General features: G+C 49.6%; 1 protein-coding gene across 3 annotated transcripts; it reads left to right on the forward strand.

Moving 5' to 3' along the window:
- Positions 1-161: 161 nt before the first annotated feature.
- Positions 162-13,503, forward strand: NR2F1 (nuclear receptor subfamily 2 group F member 1). Of its 3 annotated transcripts, XM_044446867.1 has the most exons (5): positions 162-611; positions 991-1,090; positions 3,345-3,872; positions 9,448-9,635; positions 11,863-13,503. In XM_044446867.1, exons 1-5 carry the CDS (start codon positions 182-184, stop codon positions 11,928-11,930), a joined length of 1,314 nt encoding a protein of 437 aa, XP_044302802.1. In that variant the 5' UTR covers positions 162-181; the 3' UTR covers positions 11,931-13,503. The 3 variants fall into 3 exon arrangements, with proteins under 3 accessions (XP_044302802.1, XP_044302803.1, XP_044302804.1); XM_044446868.1 differs by lacking the exon at positions 991-1,090; XM_044446869.1 differs by lacking the exons at positions 991-1,090; positions 11,863-13,503 and having other exon boundaries at positions 9,448-10,482.
- Positions 13,504-14,212: the final 709 nt, after the last annotated feature.

Raw genomic sequence — 14,212 nt, forward strand, 5'->3', positions numbered from 1 at the left:
GCAGTAGCAGCAGAGAGGCGGAGGAGCCCCGATCCCTCGCCTCTGCCCCCGCGAGCCAGGCAGACGCCCTTCTTCTCCCCCACCCCACCCCACCCCCCTTCCCCACCCCACCCCGACCCCCTCCTTTCCCAGCCTCTTCCCCGGCAGCCCCCCCCCTTTTTTTCCTCTGTGGGCCCGAGATATGGCAATGGTAGTTAGCAGCTGGCGAGATGCGCAAGAGGACGTGGCCGGGGGCGGCCCCACCGGAGCAGCTCAGCCGGGCCGAGATCCGCAGCAAGGGGCCTCGGCGGCCCCCCACACGCCGCAGACGCCGAGCCAGCCGGGCGCCCCGTCCACGCCGGGCGACAAGGGCCAGCAGCAGCAGGGCTCGGGCCAGCAGCAGCAGCAGCAGCAGCACATCGAGTGCGTGGTTTGCGGCGACAAATCCAGCGGCAAGCACTACGGGCAGTTCACCTGCGAGGGCTGCAAAAGTTTCTTCAAGCGGAGCGTCCGCAGGAACTTAACGTACACTTGCCGGGCCAACCGGAACTGTCCCATCGATCAGCACCACCGCAACCAGTGCCAGTACTGCCGCCTCAAGAAGTGCCTCAAAGTGGGCATGAGGCGGGAAGGTGAATATGATTTCTTCCCTAATCCTTCTCCAGCTCGTGCGTGTCGAGAGCACTCGGGAGGGGGGTGGGAGAAGGCTGGCGCGCTCGTCCTCTCCTCCGAGCCCCCCGCCCCGCGCCTTCCCAGGCTCACTGCCCTCCTGCCCTCCTCGGGGAGACAGCGATGGCGATGCCACCGCGAGGCATGTGCGATTCCTCTGGCCCCATGCGATCCCCTTGCTCCGGGTCTCTCCCTTTTGTTGCTCGGAGTTGGCAGGCAGGGGTGTGGAGAGCGATCAGACAGACCACTTTTCCTGTGTTCCCCTTTTCTCTCTCTCTCTCTCGCTCTCTCTCTTTCTTTCTTGTTTTTTGTTATTGCTATTATTATTACTCCCATTAAAAGAAGGGGGAGAAAGGTGGCACGAATCCCAGCCCTTCATATTAGATCAATTTCCAGCAGCCTCCTTTTCCCCCCTCGGTCAGAAAGCTGAAAGAGACGGTCTGTAAGTAGACAACACGCATATATTGGAGGGTGTTTGTGTAAATTATGCTGCTTGCACTGCTGCTTCCTTGCACCTTCCCGATCTGAGCAGGCAACCCCCATCCACAAGACCCGGCCTTGCTTTGCCTCCTCATGCTTTTCAAGGAAAGTTTGTGAAAGATCATGTTTTTATACTTCTGCCATTTTCCATCGCCACCTCCGCTGCCTTTTGCATGCTGCTCATTTTATTTCACCCTCAGCCGCCATCGTCTCTTTAAATATTGCATCCCAGCTCAGCTACTGGTTATGATGGTTCTGATTTTACTAGCCTCATCGAGCATAGGTTGCCTTCCCAATGTGATGCTCTGCATTTGTAAACAAAACGAACACCTCCGGCGCTGTAATGCCAAGGCTCTTCCCAACCCCTGCCCGCCTGCACACATGCAGACACGTCCAGAATGAGGATGTTTATTATTCTCTTTTTAATGTTTCCTTGTAATCTCTTTTTATTTTCATGTGGCAAGGTTGCCTGCAGTGGAGCATGCAGTGTCTCTGTCCCCCTGCTACCCCCGCCTCCATCTCTGTAGCACTTTGATGGTTAAAAGTCAGCTTCCCGACTGTGGTTAAAGATGTCCTAAGAGTCAAATGAGCCAAGCAGTTCATTTTGTGAGGGACATATGCTTTTGGCTTGTTTGTTTTGTTTCATTTTTTTAATTAAAATATCCTCCCCTTGTGCCAGAAGGAAGAATAGTTTAAAAAAAAATTAAAAACTGGCCACTGATGACTTCATTTTGTAGTTTCAGAGAGCTGTTACCTAGGATAGTGTGTCTCAGAGAAATAAAATATAGACTGGAAAATAAACAGAGAGTTATGCAACAAATAAAGATTCTCCACACACACACTCTCTTTGAGCTGTGTTTGCATTTAATTGAAACACACAACTGCCAGACTTGAAAGTATAATTTGCAGGGGGAAAGATTTTGACAGCTCAATGGGAATATTAGGTGGGGGGCATGCTTCATCAACAGTATGATTAACAACAGGAAACAGTGAAAAATATTCTTTTCTATGACATGGAAAATACTAATTTTCTGCTTCTTAGAACTCTCAGTGGCCTTGTTTTTGCCTTCAGTTACCTTTGTTTACATGCCATGAGTTTGAATCGCTGGCCCTGAACAAGGAAACCTACACACAATCCTACACATGCACACTCTTTGCTTAGCTTGGGGAGCTCCAGGGGCACTTACGTTTTGGACTAGGGTGTTAATAAATCTGTGCTGTGCGGTGGGGGGCGAGGGGTGCTGAACAGCTGCGAACGGGTGTCCTCACTGCCAGAGCAGCCGTCAGACTTTTTGCATCTGCAACTGCACAGGCCAGGACGTAATAGTACCTTGCTCTTCTTGCCACTCATGTTTGGCTTCTGTAAGTCCGTATTTTATTTTAACCCCTCCCTGAACAACAATGGTGAGAACAACCAAACCGTTCTCCTCCTCCTCCTCCTCCTCCTCCTCCTCTGCACAGGGATACCTTTACTGCATGAGTGTATATACAAATATATATGAGGGAAAGAAGTTGGACTGCGACCTGTTTGTCCAGGCAGAAGTAGCACAGGAGACTAGGGAGGGTTTTCCAAGACCCCGCTCCCACCCTTCCGAACACTTTTGCGAGCCCACTTGCGAAGTGGGACTCCAGCCTGGTAAATAACACAGAGGCTTTGCTTGATGGTCTTCCGGAATCCCAGCAACTTTGGAGCTTGCCTGGCTTGACTGAGGGGTCGAGGAGGATGGCTGTTTGGCTCCCTGGAAAGAATAGCTGGGAGCACCTCGGAGGTGGGCCCTGACTTTTTGTCCTTCTGGCAAGAGCTGTTTGGGTTGTTGTTGTTGTTGTTCTGACGTGATATTATTAATCATCGAATTATGATTAATAATAATAATAATAATAATACTGTTCCGAGGAGGGCAGGGCAGGGCAGGGCAGCCTTGCAGGAGGGGGTCCGGGGGCCCATTTGCACAACAATGCCGGTCCGGGGGGGGCTGCACCGTGCGCCCGCCGCCCTCCCCCTCCCCCCCCGCCCCGCCGAGCGCTGCGCCTTGTGCGGGAGAGCGAGGAGCGCGCCCGCCCGCCCGCCTGCCCGCCCGCGCGAGTGCGTCCGCGGGTGCTTTGCTGCTGCTGCGGGGAGCAGGCGTCGCCCGCGCGCGGCTGGCGAGCCGGGTCCTGCCAAGGCTGCCGGATGCACATTTCCTCTCCTTTTCTCTCTCTCTCCCTCTTTTCGTCAGCGGTTCAGCGAGGAAGGATGCCTCCGAGCCAGCCGAACCCGGGCCAGTACGCGCTGACCAACGGCGACCCGCTGAACGGGCACTGCTACCTGTCGGGCTACATCTCGCTGCTGCTGCGGGCCGAGCCGTACCCGACGTCGCGCTACGGCAGCCAGTGCATGCAGCCCAACAACATCATGGGCATCGAGAACATCTGCGAGCTGGCGGCGCGGCTGCTCTTCAGCGCGGTCGAGTGGGCCCGCAACATCCCCTTCTTCCCGGACCTGCAGATCACCGACCAGGTGGCCCTGCTGCGCCTCACCTGGAGCGAGCTCTTCGTGCTCAACGCGGCCCAGTGCTCCATGCCGCTGCACGTGGCGCCGCTGCTGGCCGCCGCGGGCCTGCACGCCTCGCCCATGTCCGCCGACCGCGTGGTGGCCTTCATGGACCACATCCGCATCTTCCAGGAGCAAGTGGAGAAGCTCAAGGCCCTGCACGTCGACTCGGCCGAGTACAGCTGCCTCAAAGCCATCGTCCTCTTCACGTCAGGTCAGTCGAGTGGGCGGTGAGGGGCTGGCAGGCGGGGTGGGTGGGTGACAGCGGCACCCCCGGAGCACGGAGGATGCCCTGGCGATCTCCCCCGGGCGCTGCGCTCTCCCCCGCTCCGGGCTGCCCCGGCACAGGCCAAAGCAGGTCGCGCCCCCCCCCCCCCCCCCGCCAGGCCGCGATCCTCTTAATTCCCTTCAGGCGAAGTCAGCTGATGCTGGGAAAGTGGATCCCTTTCCTCGCGGAGGCCCGTTCCTTCCTGAGTGGAAGGGCGGGCTGAGCAAAGGCTCCTTGGCTGGATCGCGCTGGGCTGGCAGGCCTCCTGGGTGAGATTGACAGACCTAAGGTGCTGCCTTGTGTGACACGGAGGTGATTGCCTGTGGCTGCGGGAATGTGTGCCTGTGCAGGGAGAGGCGGAAGCCTAAAAACCCTGCACACTTTTCCCTCTTAGTTGTGGGTTGTGTGTGTGCATGTACGAAAGAGAGAGCAAGAAAGAGAGGAGGAGGTTTAAGGCCTTGCTGAGAGGGCTTCTCGCCAGAGCTTGCTCAAATAAGAAAGGCAGAAGCACAAATAAATCATAAATAGTACTGCTTTATTGCTGCCTGATTCTCCCCTTATCGGAAACCATTCATATTTGCAGTTGCTGTGGTTAGTGAGGCTCATAAAAATGGATTCAAGTGCCAAAAAAGGGGGACTTATTTCTCCCTTTAAAATAAGGAGGAGGAAAGGAAATGCAGCCTCAGGGCTGCAAGTATCAACCTGCAGATATAGTTCTCTTTCATTTTTACCTCTTTTTCAAAGCAAACAAACAAACAATGCAAAACCATGCAAATTCTGGGAAATGTAACAGATTGCCTGAAAAAATGGCAAATTAAGGGTAGGCGGGGTAACGGGCATGTTAGCAATTTTGCTTATGATAGATGGTTCAAATTAACTTTGCAGGAGAGTGCATTGATGTCGCCTTTGAAGTGCTCTGGTTGGAGCCTATAAGAATATAAGACATCCTTTATTATTGTAACCTGTGCAGGGGACATATATAAACATCAAAGCGCATGGAATGAGAAACAAAGATAAGGAGACCTGGTGGTGGCATTTAGGGCACTGTGTGTGTGTTTGTGTGTGTGTGTGCGTTAATCCAGCACCTTTTAAAAACTTTGTGTGTGTCACAAAAATCCATTTCCTTCAGGATCCTAATCTGGTGCCATTAAATTCTCTCCCCCGTGCCTAAAAAGTGGGCCTAGGCCATATACAAAGCTCTCAGGAGCGAAGTGGCCAGACTTGCTGAGGGTCTGGCTGGGAGGAGGAATCCATCAACATTTGTTGCCTTTCATGCATGAGGAATAGTATTTACATTGTAGTCAAATGACTCTTAAATTTGCACAATATTGTAATGTAGCAAATGTAGTATTAATATCGATTTGAACATCGGATAATTTATTTAGACAGGGACATCTCATTGGTATGCGTGGTGCTCCAAGACGTGGACTGTGACTGCCCCCCCTGTTCCTCTGGCTGCAAATGCAGGCCGGCGAGAGGGTGGCGGAAAGAGCAAGTCTCTTTCTTTGCAGAGGATCAAGCGCAGATCTTAGAACAAATGGGGAGATTTACAGAACAGCCACGGAGACGTTTGGGCGCATTTTATCTCCAGGCTTCTTTCCTGACCAAAATGTGCTTTTTCAGAACTGACAAAAAGAGAGTCTGGTGACATTTTTCAGGGTGATTTAACTGGAGGGTCCCCCTGTAGTCTTGCATGCGTTTTGTTAACCCATTAATTCATTTGGGGAGGGTGAGTGTAGAGGGGGCGGTTAGATCTAAACTGATGGTGGGGGAAATAGCTAGGCTAGTTTGAAAATACAGCTTTTAGGCAACGTATTAAAAGAAAGGGGCTGGATGCTTTATTGGCTTTGCTGCCAAAGACCCCTGGCTAAAGGTCTGACCCCCAAAGAGGTACTTTCTTTCCATTTCTTCACATCATATCCCCAGTCAGCGCTGGATGACTTTATCAAACAGCTTTCTTACATCTTTATGTATTTGTGCATGTCCTTCCATTTAATTGCACAGAATGCTCCCCCTTTCCCCTAAGGCTATGCATCCCCAGATAAATGGAAATAACACTTTCCAGGATTTGGCTGAGTCGAGTGAGCAGAGTAGCCACAAACCTCATAGAAATAAAATTGCCACTGTAGCTATTTCTTTTCTTTTCTTTCTTTCTTTCTTTTCTCCCCCAGTTCCCCCACACACATTTTCAAATTTCATAAACACCCATTTCCACTTGGATCTAATCTTGTTTTGATTGCTAGCCTGAAGGTAATCTATGGCAAATCTTTCACCAAGTCATTCAACTTTTTAAGCAAACTTTGATTGATGGAAAAGACATTTTTAGCCACCTGGCTCCAGAGGTTTTCTCAACTATCTGATCCCAAAGGCAAAACGAGTTTTGTTTCTGAATGGGTGGTGCTTAAGAGGCAGGATAAGTGCTTAAACTGGCTTGGAAGTTATTCTGGTTCTGGCTCATAATTTCTTCTAAACTCAAACTATCTCCCTATTTGGGTTTCAGAGATTACTTTGCATCCACAAAAGTTTGGAGCCTTGAACATTGACCCGAAAGTAGCCCTGGCTTGCTGATTTGTTTCACATATATATGCAAACTCTGTTAAAGATTGCCATTCTACTTTTCCTCCCTCCACCCACAACTTTGATATATAAAATCTCTCACGGAAGGATCACGTTAGATAAGATCAGTTCAATAAATCTTTCTCCTGAGCCATAAGAACTTTGATTTCTCGTTATATGGAAGCTGATTACATCTATATTTTCTGAGCACTAAACTCTCCTGGATGCGTTACATGAAATACACTCCCAGTAGCACAAAGGCCCAGGTTGGTGTGTGCTGAACAGTAATGATTATTTATTTACATCATTTCTTTGCCATACACTGGAGGAAGAAATATTGAGAAATAATGACTGCAGGAAGAAATATGACCATCTTAAAAAGTGGGACACGCACAATTTCCACCTAAACCCTCCCTTCTCCCCTCCCATCGCAGCCCCCACTCCTTGCTGAGATGTAATTCACAGAAGGTGAATATGCATTGCTTTCCTTCTTTGGTCTATTTCATCTCAACTCAATCAGCTAATCGATTGGATAGCATAGATTGTTTAATTAATTTTCAGATCCTCTGGTTACACGACCAAGGATGAGTGCGTCCCCACACACACCCCGTTTGCTTGAAAAGAACAAAATTAAGTCCCACTCAACTGAATCGCATTTACTACAAGAGGTGCCAAATAGAATCAGTCAGGTATCATGGGAAAGGGGGTTTAAAAACAGACAGACGGACAGACAGAGAAAGCCTTTTATGAAATATCCATTGGAAATAGGAAATGGCAGGAGAGGGGATCGCTGCTTGTGCCTTTCTCCGGGCCCCACGAGTGGTCCTGCCCTGGGGAAAGCAGGCAGTATTCTTCTAGCCGAGGGAAGGGACGAGGCCTCCCAAGACACGCTCTGAAGAGGCAGCTGGCATCATTAATCCTGCCTTGTCTGGATGCTGTGCGGAAGTCCCTGGCATAAAGGGGCGACTAGTACATGGCAAATGGCGAGCTAGAAGTTGGATGGCGAAGCAGAGGGGATTTCTGACATTCACCACCTAAGGAGGCGGTGGCTGACTCTCCACTCTCGACCGCAAAGAAGGACAAGACCTTTCGGCGGCGTTCCTGGGAGAGGCTACCTTTCCCTCCCCACCCACCTCTTCCCTTTCCTTCTGCTCTGCGATGTCGTAAATGATCGCCGCATTTCAGGCCACAGCACGGATGGGCACAGCCGCGGGGCGTGGGTTGCTGTACATGCAAGCGCTCTTAGTCCGTAGCTCAGGTCGTGGGGGGCTTTTTTCTCAGAAGCAGCTGAATTATAGCTCGTTAATTTCTGAATACGCCTGAGGACAGAGACGTGGACCTGAAGGTGTTTGGCAGGCTATTTAAAGGCAGCTCTGGAAACGGGAAGAACCTTCAATGGCCAACACAAAGATGAGCCAGCACACCTCCTCGCTATTCCCCCAAAAGATACTGCTTTTTATTTGTTTGAAGAAGACTGCAGCGCCTTTTTCAGAGTCATCATTTCACATTTGCAATTTTGTAACGTCCTTTTGGGGGCCATTACCCTGAGATTCATTCATATACAGATCTATATATTAGCAAAGGCTGCCTTTGATCTGCGCTAAAGCGTCCTGCTCGCTGACTGCTGGCTTGTGATCCCAGTGTTTTGAAATATTTATTATTCATATAAGAAAACAGGTCGTGTATTTGAGCGAGGGAGACGACAACGGTTCGACATTTTCCTGCCCTGCGGTTTCCTGAGCATGGCTAATCCACCACCTGGGAGAGCAGCTTCTTTCTGTCACCCCTACCTCAGCAGGACATGGATTTTTTAAAAATTGGGGTGGGGGAGAGAGAAGGGTAATCCCTAAACTCTTTCTTTCTCCTACCACCTGGAAAGGAAGAAGGGAGCGAGCGAGCGAGCGAGCCGTGGGCGGTGTGTGTTCCCATTAGGACGTTTTCTAGCTCTGCTGCGGGGTCAGAGATGCTCCTAGTCAACGTACAACTGGGCGCTTCTCAGGCTCTCCGCCGGCCTTCCTTTTTCTAGCCAGGTTTTAGCCCCACCAGCTCAGGCGATGCAGCCGGCGCAGCTTTGTGCGTGCGAGCGGGCGAGCGAGCGAGCGGACGGGCGAGAGCAGCTGCAGACGCCTGCTTAGCACAGGCTTGGGAGGAGGCGGAGGGCGGGCGGGCAGCCGGGCGCGCGGGGGGGGGGGGGACTGAGCCATCTTCCTGGCAATGATTATACAGCTTACAGAGATGTGACCAATTTTCAATTACTCGATCTCTGAGATCCCGAGACAAAGCAGGGCCTCCCCCCGCCCCACCTCTCTTTCGGAAATGGAAACAGCAGCCTTTCGTGCGAGCGACTTCAAATCCTCGCCTGGCTCGGAGCTCAGCTCTGCACGCGCTTGCTTGGCCCCGTTTCTTCCACCCCGGAGCCTTTTCCTTCAGCTGATCAGGAGCCTGGGGCTGCTGTGGGAGGACTTACGGGAGGGAAAAGCCCCCCGTCCCCGGGCGGGCTGGCTGGGCGTCTGTCCGTCTCTCCCGGGGAGTGTGTGTGTGCCTGTTTCGTTGCTCGGGGTTTTTTCTTGGGGGGGGGCGGCTGTGGGGGAGAGAGACGGTGCGTGCGTCCTCGGGATAACAATAGGATGCAGCCCGGGGAGGCGACCGAGGCAGGGCCAGGTTGCGGGCGGGCGGGCGGGCCGGGGAAAGATGGCTCCGGCTTCCCTCCCAGCCGCCTTTCCGCGTCTTCCATTATTTATTCGCAAGGTGAAGGAAGCAACACAAAGGGAGGGGGAGGGGCGCGCGGGCGGGCGGGCGGGGGCGTCTGGGGTCGCGGCGGGCCTGTCTGAGCGCGGCGCAGGCGGCGCGGGGGGGGGGGGCGGGAGCGGGGGTCCGTGGCCGGCCCGGCGCCGTGGCCACCGCTCGCTAACCGTGTCGCCCTCTTGCCTCCCCGCCGCCGCCGCCGCCCCGCGTGGCTGGCCAGACGCCTGTGGCCTGTCGGACGCGGCGCACATCGAGAGCCTGCAGGAGAAGTCGCAGTGCGCCCTGGAGGAGTACGTGCGGAGCCAGTACCCCAACCAGCCCAGCCGCTTCGGCAAGCTGCTGCTGCGGCTGCCCTCGCTGCGCACCGTCTCGTCCTCGGTCATCGAGCAGCTCTTCTTCGTCCGCTTGGTAGGTAAAACCCCCATCGAGACGCTCATCCGAGACATGCTGCTCTCCGGCAGCAGCTTCAACTGGCCCTACATGTCCATCCAGTGTTCCTAGAGCACCGCGTGGCCTCCCCCGCGGAGCGACCCGGAGGAGCCCTCCAGCGCGACAGACCGGCCCCGTCCCCTCGGGGGCGCGCACAGCCGGGGGGGCCGAGGAGTGCGAGGGGGGCTGAGAGGGGGAGAGGGAGAGGGGAGAGCAGCGAGAGCGAGAGATGTATAATCAGAAAACGCAGGCACTGAACGAAGGACTCGCTTAGGATCAGACCCAGGCTGAGAGGCGAAATGGACACCTCGTGTTTGTGGAACAGGCAAAACACTGAGATGGGAAACTTTAAAAAGAAAAAGGACTGAAGGGATTTTAATATAAGCCCCCTCCAAAAGAAGACTAGAATGGATTTTCCTGGATTTATGATGGACTGAGGTGGATATCGTCTGTACAGCAACAAACACACAGTTTAAAACAAAGCAAAACAAATGAACCAAGCTGAAGCCGAACTGACTGACGCAGGGGAGAAGGGGAAGGGAACCCACAAACAAACACTTACCACGAACATTGTTCTTCATTTTGTAAGATAATTAGTCTTTATTTTCACTTTTTTTGTAAAATTTAAACATCGTATGCGCATTAAGGAGAGGGGGAAAACACATGAAACAAACAAAAATTAGGGGAGGGGGAAATAACATTTTCCAAATAATTATTAAAAAAAACAAGGAATTGTTCTGTGTGTATGTATCTATATCTGTTTTGTATTTTTTTCTGGTTCCAAACCAGGCTTCCTGTGATTCTATACTAATAATTTTTGATATAACCCTTTGCTTCTTATAATGAGTGCGATATATGTTGTCGAAGCTGTTCTTCAAGAATTAAAATTGAAGTGAGAATTTAAACAAAAATAAAAGAATTTAGCAAAAAGAAAAAAAGAAAAAACGAGAACAAAAAGGCAACCCAGCAACAGCATCAACAGCAAATCCGATGCCAATCCATGACTTTTTGTTCCACGAAGCAGACCTCCTGTTTGGGTTTGCAATGGGGTACCCCTATACACACACACACACCCCAAGTCTTTGAAAACACATTCCAGCCCCTTGGGACTCCAGAAAATAGCTTCAAACCACTAAGTACCTTGGCCACATTTCTGTTAAGGTGTGCACATCTCTGGCCATGCTCAGACTGAGTGGTTTTATATGGGTCTGATGACAGAAGGTGGCACGAGGAAAGTGCTGAAGAAGGTGCCACTTAGCTTGCTAGGGATTCTTCTGTGCACAGCATCCAGGCTCCAAATGGGGGGGGGCAGCTTTCATGACCCTAGAATGCTCCCCCACACCTTTTCAGATCAAGAAAATGATCTTGTTTCTCCCTGCCACAACCACCCACTTTATATAGACAGCAGAACACAGTTTCAAGGTCCCAGGATCAGGCACAGAAGATTTACTCCTGGTGTACTTTGGGGTACGAGGTTGGTGACTTTAGCCTGGTTCTTCTATCACTCCCAAAGCTAGCTGGCTTATTGTCTCTGTGTGATTAAGAAAAGTAGGGAGTATCTTAGCAAAGGAATGCTTCCCTTTCCCTGTGTGCTCCCAAGAGAAATGAAGGACTAGATTTGTGGTAGTTACATATGTACCAAAAGGAAAGAGATATGTACACATGTCTGTGTTGAACTGTGCTCAGGCCCAAGGACACACATGTGCCCCTATTCCTGTGGGCACATAGGCAGCTCTCCTTGAAAGCTGATGCCGAGCCTCCTCTAAAAGCACACGACCCCCTCCCCCGGCTATGTGCCATTCATTCTCCGAGTGGAGCTCCTTTTGAAAGTATAGACTTTCCCAGTGCTTGAAGCTGGTGCTGCAGATCTTCTGTAACAGCTTTCAGTGCATTAATGTTTTATAGGATCTGAGACGGAGCTGTAAGAACACATACTGCCAAGGGAGCTCTTTCTTAACATATTAATAAAGCCAAATCTTTAAAAATAACATTCGTATAGGTCCCCCACCCCCATCCTCTCTCTCCAGTCAATTGCTCTCCCTCCAAACACAACCAGGATTTTCAACTGGAGAAGTTACTGTTAATTTGCTGCTTTCCTGCTCCAGATTTTTGTTTGTTTGTTTGTTTTCATTTGCATTAATGAGAGCCTTCAGTCCAACCCACTTGGGTTTTGTGTTTTTGTTTTGTTTTGTTTTGAATATTCTAGATGCAGAAGACCAGCGGAGAGACCAAGAGAGAGCACATTTTATATGGTGGGCACTTAAAGCTGCATAATCACCATTGCCAGCAGCTAGAGTCTGTATGGACTAGTCAGTTTCAATAGGCAGGCTGGAAAATGTGCTCTTTGGGCATTTCCTGATTCACTTGGGCATTCCTCGAAGAATCTAGCTTCAGCTGAATGGCCTAGGGCCGGCCTAGCATGCCTTGGTTTTTTTCCTTTTTTCCTGGAAGGGAGGCATCTGAGGCCGTCCTTAAACATACTGCCCCTGCTAAGATGAAGATCCTTGAGTAAATTGAACCAAATGTGTTTTCTTCTTAACACAAGTCACAGTATCCATTGTGAAGTTATCCTTTTGATGAAGTAAAAAATAAGATTTTGTACAAACCATCCTTTTCCTTCTTCCCTATTGTCCCACCTTCATTCTTTTTAAATTTCACTTGATGAAGGACAATAATACAAAATTATACTTCTAAAATGTGATCAGGATTTTTTGCCTAGTCTAGATAAGGTATAGGGAAGGGTATTGATTTTCTGGGTTGTGGGACTCCTTGCGCTTTGTGTCTAAGGAGAAAGTACTGAAATCTCCTGTCCTGATTCAGCCAGTTTGCCTTAGAGAAGGGCATTCCAATGATGCTAGAGTTGCTGACATTTCAGCAGAATCTCAGACCCTTAGGCCTCAAGAAAAAATCTGGCTAGACCCTATCCTAAATTTATGGGAATGGAGTCACTTCAAGAGATTGGTAAAAGCCAAGCCAATTTCCCATGGTCTTATCTCCATTTGACTTGTCACCCGGCCACAAATCTATTACCCTTTGACAGAAATAGAATCTAATGTTGGATGAGCTTTGCTTAATGCCTAAGATAAAAAGTGCTACCTGTCTACTACTTTCCCAAGCTTTCTGCTAGCTTTTGCTCCAGTTATAGGGTCTGTTCTTGAAGAAGTTGGCCAGTTCTCAATTTCCCTACCAAATCAGTTTTGAAATATTGTGCCACAATAAACCATTTTTTTGCCTCTCAAACAGGCTTCCTGTTAAGCATTTTCTAGTCATTTGGAGCCTCTCTGGGGGAGATCTTGAGAACTGCAAACTTCCTAATCAAAGATGATGATGGTGGTGGTTTTGCAACATGGAAATGCATGTGTTTGTAAATTTTCAGTAGTATTCAAGGTCAACAACAAAACTTTAAGGTGTAAAACTGATTTAGACTGACTGTGGTAAATTGAAATTGTGCATTTTGCCAAGCATTGGTCATTTTAAGTATAAATGCTGGGAGCCTAAAAAAGACAAGGGGACTGACTGTAAACCCAGATTGCAAACTGGAAGTCAGTTGCGTCACTCTGCCTTGATTTCCATGTAAAGGCATCTAAGTCTGCATGATGAATGGTCTTCAGCCCAACTGGTTATGGACAGGGTCAGGGTGATTTTATAACACGGTGCCAGGCTTAGTGATATGAGAGTTAGACTGTGATCTTTTTTACCAGCTAACTAGAATAGAGCTCTTCTGTTTATCAGAGGCTTCTAAGCAGAATTATTGACGGGAAAGAAAGAAAGCACTTTGTTCAGTCACACTTAGCGTCACTGAAGGGGGAGGTGATTAATAAATGTATTTCAGATGCAATTAAAAATACTGTGGCGGTGATAAATAAGACAGAGAAAGCTTTGTGGTCAAAAGCTTAAGACTGAGGGCCATTCTGCCTTGTAAAAGGCAAAATTGACTTATCATGTCTTCCTCCTAAAGTACCAAGAAGAAAATAGATCTCATTCTTTTTAATCCAAAGTCACTCCTTTCAGCACAGCTCTCTCTCTTTTTTAAAAAAGATGTGTCATAGGAAAGTCAAGGAGTTCCTATTTGAAGGCAAAATGTTCATGAAGAGGAAGAGAGCTCAAAATGTCTTTGAAGTGGTTGGAAAGAGTTATAGATTCACACTGCTCTTGGGAGTAAATAAAAAAAGAGGGGCAGATAGACCCCCCTCCCCAAGGAATGACTGACCCCCCTCCCTCACCCCTGCCTCCTAAATTTGGAGAGACAGAAAGACATACAGGCCTATAACTGCTCACTTCAATATTGAGCATGCCTTTTGGACCCAAGGATCCAGTTCTAAGTAAGGCTGAGACTTACTTTGCCTGAAAAGTCAAGCTCATTACTCTCTGTTTTAAGAAACAGTCATTAGGTCCCCTTCACAGAGTCTTAAGGAGAATTCATTCTTCTGCCATTTGAAAGAAACAATTCCCACCCCCAATCCTGGAATTATTTTTATATACTGGAATGGAATCTCATTTCCTTCTCTCCCTTTCTGAGCAAAAAAAAAGGGGGGGGGCATGAAATCCCTTTCTTT

The sequence above is a fragment of the Varanus komodoensis genome, unplaced genomic scaffold (genome assembly GCF_004798865.1).
Source record: "Varanus komodoensis strain SLA01 unplaced genomic scaffold, ASM479886v1 scaffold5, whole genome shotgun sequence".
Classification (NCBI taxonomy): domain Eukaryota; kingdom Metazoa; phylum Chordata; class Lepidosauria; order Squamata; family Varanidae; genus Varanus; species Varanus komodoensis.

Bases quoted from the DNA above. Each gene is read 5' to 3' on its own strand.
- NR2F1 (XM_044446867.1), top strand. From the start codon at position 182: ATGGCAATGGTAGTTAGCAGCTGGCGAGATGCGCAAGAGGACGTGGCC. The intron at 1,091-3,344 runs GTAAGTAGACAA...TCTTTTCGTCAG, and splicing joins AAAGCTGAAAGAGACGGTCT to CGGTTCAGCGAGGAAGGATG. The intron at 9,636-11,862 runs GTAGGTAAAACC...TGAATATTCTAG, and splicing joins AGCTCTTCTTCGTCCGCTTG to ATGCAGAAGACCAGCGGAGA.